The sequence below is a fragment of the Salmo trutta genome, chromosome 14 (assembly GCF_901001165.1).
Source record: "Salmo trutta chromosome 14, fSalTru1.1, whole genome shotgun sequence".
Taxonomy (NCBI): Eukaryota; Metazoa; Chordata; class Actinopteri; order Salmoniformes; family Salmonidae; genus Salmo; species Salmo trutta.
The window spans coordinates 30,952,086-30,959,170 of NC_042970.1; the positions used below are offsets into that span (position 1 = coordinate 30,952,086).

Below are 7,085 nucleotides of genomic sequence, written 5' to 3' on the forward strand. Positions count from 1 at the left end.
TGTGAAACCAATTGTAAACTCAACCCAGCCCACACTGAAATGATGGACACTCGATTAGTAAAAAGATGCACTTATTATAGGTTACTGCTTAAACAAACTGTCTCCTACAGGGAGTTGATATACAAACCTTTAGCTTGAACAAGCCTGGAGTTCAATTTTGCAGGGGAGTACATTGAGGGACTGTCTTTGAAATTAGTACCTTTTTCATGATACAGATTACAGGTCATCACTGATTACGTAGTATTATTCTTCTCTCTGTAGTCGATACTGTTAGATATACACAGTTCCATGAGAACCATCCGACTTTCCAATATCATGCAACATTAGCATAGTTTCAGAATTGATTTATTAAGAATGGAACAGAGTTGTGATGGAGTTAGCAAACTGGATAGAAACATGGAAGCAATGGTCAAACATGCTGTGGATCTGATATTACATAGATTCTTAGCTGCTCTACAACAGTGGTTATGAAATGGCATTGATGCTCAGAATAGCTAATAGATAATTCAGTAGTTGTGAGGATCCATCTCACCAGAATACGTCCTGGACCTCCAAAGTTCTTCTTTACATCACACATAAGAGACGAAAACGATTGATGCACCCAAAAAGTGTAGTTTAAACACCAGAAGTGATTTAGTTGACTGTTTTAGAATTAATATGGAGAAGAACATTTAGGTACAAACTGTCTATAGACAACAGAATAGTGAGAAAAGAGCAAAGTGTATTTTTGTTGGTGTTGGAATGTTACTCATGCCAAGTGCATCACATAGGTATAAATGCACAAGTGAGGACATGCATGAGTAGTACATACCCTAACATTCAGCAAAAAAGCAATCCTTTTGCTTAGCCATGTCCTCCAAATATACAATTGGCTCAATTCAAAGGAACTTAAACAGCAAACGTGGTTTAGCAAAGCATAATTTGTTATTCTATCATCACTTTTAAGTGTATGCCTATACTACAATTTTTTGAGATTTCAACATTAATTCTCATATTGTAATGAAATCATAGTGACTACGATGGTGAGTTGACGCCACTAGATTAGTCAAGAGAAAGAGCAAATGCTTGAGTTGCCAAGCGACCAGGCAGATAGTTTCTCGGGTTCCTTGTAATCACCATTAAATCACCTCCTAAAAAGTCTCTCTCAACCAAAAATGGCCACCATCTGCCATCCAAAGGGAGTCTTCTTCAGTTGCTTTGTAAAAAAAGGTTTTGTGCCTTACAACACTCATAAGTACAACTCTCCAAGCATAAACCCTATGAAAAAAGTGCAACGGTTCCCTTTCAGAAATATGACTAAGTTCCAGACTTTTAGTTTGTCTGGGGCAGCTTAGTGTATCAATCTGGTCCCTCTGTCCACATCCTGGTCACTCAGACACAGGGGAGTGGGTGATTGGCTGTGGGGAGCTCAGCTGGGCAGTAGCCACAGCTCCAGGAAGTCCCAGTGCTTCCAGAGGATGAACAGGAAAAGGGCCAGCATGATTGTTGCGGCCACCCGTGCTCGGGTCTTCATGAGTGGGGTGATGAAGTTGGCCAGGGTGGAGACAAAGACCAGCACTACAGCCATGAGTGCCAGGATTATGTTGATGAGTTTGCCCAGTAAGGCGCGGGCGTTGGCATTCTCCACACCCTCCAACTGCACCACCTGCTGCTGCTGCTGCTGGAGCTCCAACTTAGTGATGCGAGTCAGGCACGACTCCACTGCTTCCTGCATGTATACACACCACACAAACACACACACACACACACACAAACACAAACACAAAGTTACAACAGAATTAGGGGTTAATTTCTGGAGTCATACAGAAAAAGTATTGTGCTATCTTAGTACATATTATACTGTAAATCCAAGTATCTACCTGAATGTCTCTGGCTCTCTCATAGGACTGGTAGGCCACTTTCTCCTCTATGCTGGCCAGCTCCTGTTTCAGATTAGTCATCTCGTTCTGGTGCAGCTCTGTCAAGTCATTCAGCTGCTCTTCCAGTCGCTCGTACCTAAAAAGAAAGATAGGTAAAAATGTATGTATAATTTAGACCAGCAAAGTGAAGACCAATTCAGCGAGTTAGAGAAAGATTTGTACATATTTATGGTGTTTTCAAGGTGTCACTCAATCCACTTAATTTGAGAATCGATTTGATGTGTTAAAACAACTATTTCTGATTTTGACAATTTGAAATGTACCAAACCTGTTGTACCAGTTTTACTGACCTATTTAATTATCCTCATGAATATCATTCAGCATAAATCATGTAGAGTGAAAACACTGAACATGATTTACACTGCTGGTCTGAAACAAGCTAAAAGCAAATCAGCTTGTTCAGCAGTTAGTGTGAGAACAATGTATACCACCAACTCTCATTTCATGCTCTGTGTCTTGGCCTAGGTGTTGGTCTGTACCTGTATCTCTCCTCCTGTAGGCACTGGGTCATGTAGGAGTAGTCACTCTGCAGCTGACTCTTCATGTCCTCGATGGCGTCCTCCATGTGGGCCTGGCTGGCCTTGATCTCCTGCAGGCCTTCCAGCAGAGTGTCCCAGGAGCTGTGGATGTGGTGGTGGTGGTGGTGCCCTTCCAGTCTGGGGCTCCCCAGGCCAGCCTGCCCATGCCCCGACATCCCACCTCCTCCCCCGGCCCAACCTGAGTGACTGCCTGGCGCTGAGCCAGAGGAGGCACTGGAGCACTCGTCGTCGCTGCCGTACTTGGGGCTGGAGACCAGGGTGGCACTGCCACTCAGGGCTCTTTGTGCAGGCACATCCTCCGAGTGCCCTCCCACCCCGTCCTCTATGAGGTGGGAGATGTTGTCTGCACTGCCAAATTTGTTGCGGATCAAGCTGGCGAACTCCCGTGGCTTAGACACCACAGCTCCTTTGACCCCTTCCACCCCTCCTTTGACCCCATCCACCATACCCCCGCCAAAGCCATGGAACCCTGCTCGTACATTGGCCCCCATGTCCTTCAGCCCCTGCTGCATGTCCCGCAGCACATCCTTAGGCTGACGAGCTGGACCATTCTATAAGGAGGGTAGAGGGAGGACGGGGGATGGAAGATGAGAGGGAGAAATTAAAAGAAATGGGGCAGGGGGAAGAGGGAAGAGGAAGGAAATAGATTGACAGGATGTGAAGGAGCAGTAGATATATGGATGGAGAAGTGGTGAGAAAGGGATGGAAATAAAAGTGGCATGGTGGAGGTGAGACGACAGAGGATGGAGATCAGAGAACATAAACACATCAATAAGAGGTAACAGTCTGAACCAAATACTCAGATAATCTAGTTAGGAATAGGGTTGGGTAAGTATACGATAATACTGTATACCAAGGTATTTTGAAGTACTGGTGATATGATTTACAATACCATGGAAACAGTCAATATTTGTACTTTTTAAATAAATACCTGCAATCAATGTGTGTAGTGGTTGAAAAATAAAGCTAATCATTCTTATTTGTTTTTCTATTATACAAGTTTTTCTTTAGATAGTGACATCTCATGTCTTGTTTTTTCAAACCCAGGTATTGAAATAGGTCTTTTTGACTACCCGCTGTTATGGCACTACTTCCACTAAAATGATATGGGAATCAATATGGTAATGTAGATACCGTCCAACACTACTTAGAAAGTGACGACGTATCATCTCGTCAGAAAGCAGCAGTCAGGGTAAAACACACACACACACACACACTCACCTGCTCTATCTCCTTCAGCTTCTTGTGGTAGTGATCTAGCTTCTTGTGCAGGTGGGCGATGGTCTGTGCAGACTTCTGGTTCTTCTTCTCAAACACCTGTTTGATGCGCGAGGCCTGCAGCTTGTCTGCGTTGTGGGCCAGCTTCAGGTACTCAGCTACGTTGTCATCTCGCGCCTCCTGTTCTATGCGAATCTGCTCAGTGATCTTCAGGATCTTCTGCTGCAGGTGCCCCAGAGCGAGCCGCGTTCGCTGAGGATCGACGACCCCTGAACCTTCAGACCCCACCCCGGCCCCGTCCAAGCTGATGTTACTGTCAGAGCCACCATGGCTGGCTGAGGGGGGCGGGCTCAACGTTGTCACTTCGCTTTTATCCAGCTAAGCAGGGAAGGGGGGGTAACAGAGTGCACAGACAGAAAGAAAGTGGTTGCCATGATTGATGTGAAGTAACCACTCTCAAATTCATAAACAGTGCTATGGATGCAAGGACTGACCATCTAGCCATGTTTGGAGGCTATACAGTGTTTGTTTACATTTACATTGTTTACAAACATTGGAGTAAAACAAGTTTACAGTATATTTTGGGTTCTGATAGGGAACGACAGTTGAACCAAACTCATGAGGCACTTATATATTTTATCTTCAAGAAATCAATGGGTATATATCATTAATTTATTATACCAAAAATGGATGTAGTAACTAAGGACACTAGCTTTAATAAACAGATCTCATTCCCATCACGGTTTACTCAATAAAAGTGTTTTCACAATGCATACTGTACATGTAAACGCAAAATATATACACTACATGACCAGAAGTATATGGACACCTGCTCGTCAAACATCTCATTCCAAAATCCTGGCCATTAATATGGAGTTAGTCCCCCCGTTGCTGCTATAACAGCCTCCACTCTTCTGGGAAGGCTTTCCACTTGATGTTGGAACATTGCTGCAGGGACTTGCTTCCATTCAGCCACACAAGAGCATTAGTGAGGTCAGGCACTGATATTGGGCAATTAGGCCTGGCTCAAAGTCGGTGTACCAAATCATCCCAAAGGTGTTCGATGGGTTTGTCAAGTCAAGTTCTTCCACACCGATCTCGACAAACCATTTCTGTATGGACCTCGCTTTGTGCACGGGGGCATTGTCATGCTGAAACAGGAAAGGGCCTTCCCCAAACTGTTGCCACAAAGTTTGAAGCACAAAATCGTCTAGAATGTTATTGTATGCTGTAGCATTAAGATTTCCCTTCATTGGAACTAAGTGGCCTAGCCCGAAACATGAAAAACAGCCCCAGACCATTATTCCTCCTCCACCAAACTTTAGTTGGGACTATGCATTGGGGGTGAACTGCCAGATGGTGAGGCGTGATTCATCAGTCCAGTGAACGAGTTTCCACTGCTCCAGAGTCCAATGGCGACGAGCTTTACACCACTCCAGCCGAGGCTTGGCATTGCGCATGGTGATCTTATACTTGTGCAAGGCTGCTCAGCCATGGAAACACATTTCCTAAAGCTCTCGACGAACAGTTATTGTGCTGACATTGCTTCCAGAGGCAGTTTGGAACTCGGTGGTGAGTGTTGCAACCGAGGACAGGCGATTTTTACGAGCTATGCACTTCAGCACTCGGCGGTCCCATTCTGTGTGCTTGTGTGGCCTACCACTTCGCAGCTGAGCCATTGTTGCTCTTAGACATTTCCACTTCACAATAACAGCACTTACAGTTGACCGGGGCAGCTCTAGCAGGGCAGGAATTTGTCAAACTGGCTTGTTGGAAAGGTGGCATCCTATGACAGTGCCACATTGAAAGTCACTGAGCTCTTCAGTAAGGCCATTCTACTGCCAATGTTTGTCTATGGAGATTGCATGGCTGTGTGCTCGATTTTATACACCTGTCAGCAATGGGTGGGGCTGAAATAGCCAAATCCACTAATTTTAAGGGGCATCCACATACTTTTGTATATATCGTGTATATTTTAATTCACATGAATATCTTAACACATTGCCCCGATGATGGTGATGATGAGGGTTAGGCCTAAGACAATGATGCATACCATGATAATTAGCTATTTTAGTTAATAAAACACAACAGTCGCCTGCTTTGTATAAAAATATGCACTACCAATTCTATCCTTTTGAAGCTTGTGTGATGTATGATTTAGTGGTGTGATGCTGCATGACATAAGCCTGGGGGGGTACTCCATCACTTCTACCCTGCAACGTGGCAGGCAGCTCAACAAACAATGGAGGTCTAATCTCCCTCAGTGATGAACCTCGTAACAAGATCTAACTGAAAGACATAACCATCTGTGGACTGTTTACATAGGATGAAAAAACATCTAGTTGTTTCTGATGTGAGATTTGTTGTGTTTAATTATTACCCCCTGTTGACTGGGCAGACATCACAACATTACTGTCACCAACCGCAGCATAGCAGACAGGAACCAGGGAAGACAACTGACACCACACATCTCTCAGTGAGTGCTACCCTAATTCACCTGGTCAGGCCACTGAGGATTTATTACCATTTTACTAGCATGTGAAAGAGGTCTCAGATATGCCCAACGGCCCTGAACTATTTTCCAACAGATCCACTGACAAGCAAGGCGACACTTTAACAAAGTAGGTTACAATCAGGTAGCTGCATTGAAACATAAGCATATGATTTTAAAGGACAAATGACTGCAGGCACTACAATACCAGGATATTCATCTATTCATTTTATTCCAATGAGAGCTAATGAAAAGCTTATGTAGTTACAGACTGGATGAAGAAGGGAAGAAATACACAATGTTCCTTCCTCTCTGGATGGATAATAAGACAAAAATAACACACACACACAAACAGCAATGACCGATGTTCCTGGAAACCAGAGCAGAAGCAGGGGGATGACAGACGGCTATGGCATAAAAAAAGGGGTCTTCACATGTGAGGAGGAGACATGCACTGTGTCAATGAGAATGGACATCAACATAAAAGGATGATGAGACAAAACCTGTGCAGTGACAGATTAATTTGAGAACATTACCATACTGTTTAATCCAAGATTGGCAGTGCCACTGCAGGTCTATGTTGGAGGCCCATCCTTCTCCCCCCCCCCCCCCCCCCCCCCCCCCCCCACCCCCCCACCCCCCCACCCTCCCCTTGGTCACACGAGACCCCCTCTCCTCAATGTCACTCCCCTCCCCAATGTCTGCCTATCGCCTTACCAGAGCTTCATGCTCCATTGTTGATAGCAAAGATGTCTGCAGCCTCCCTGTCTTCCATCTCTCTTTCTCTCGTTCTCTGCTCCTGCTCTCTTTTGTATATTGTACGCTCGCTCTGTCTGCCTCTGCGTCTCTCTCTTTCTTTCCCTCCCTCTCTTTCCCCTTCTCAAACGTTAGCCACCCTGCTCTATCGCAGCTGTGTGA

General features: G+C 44.9%; 1 protein-coding gene across 2 annotated transcripts; it reads right to left on the reverse strand.

The window, feature by feature from the left end:
• Positions 1-328: 328 nt before the first annotated feature.
• LOC115207793 (transmembrane and coiled-coil domains protein 2-like) lies at positions 329-7,085 on the reverse strand. Of its 2 annotated transcripts, none has more exons than XM_029775274.1 (5): positions 6,885-7,085; positions 3,680-4,054; positions 2,399-3,009; positions 1,860-1,995; positions 329-1,708 (listed from the first exon to the last, which is right to left on the reverse strand). In XM_029775274.1, the coding sequence occupies exons 1-5, from the start codon at positions 6,900-6,902 to the stop codon at positions 1,409-1,411; spliced, it is 1,440 nt and encodes a 479-aa protein (XP_029631134.1). In that variant the 5' UTR covers positions 6,903-7,085; the 3' UTR covers positions 329-1,408. The 2 variants fall into 2 exon arrangements, with proteins under 2 accessions (XP_029631134.1, XP_029631135.1); XM_029775275.1 differs by lacking the exon at positions 6,885-7,085 and adding an exon at positions 6,704-6,766.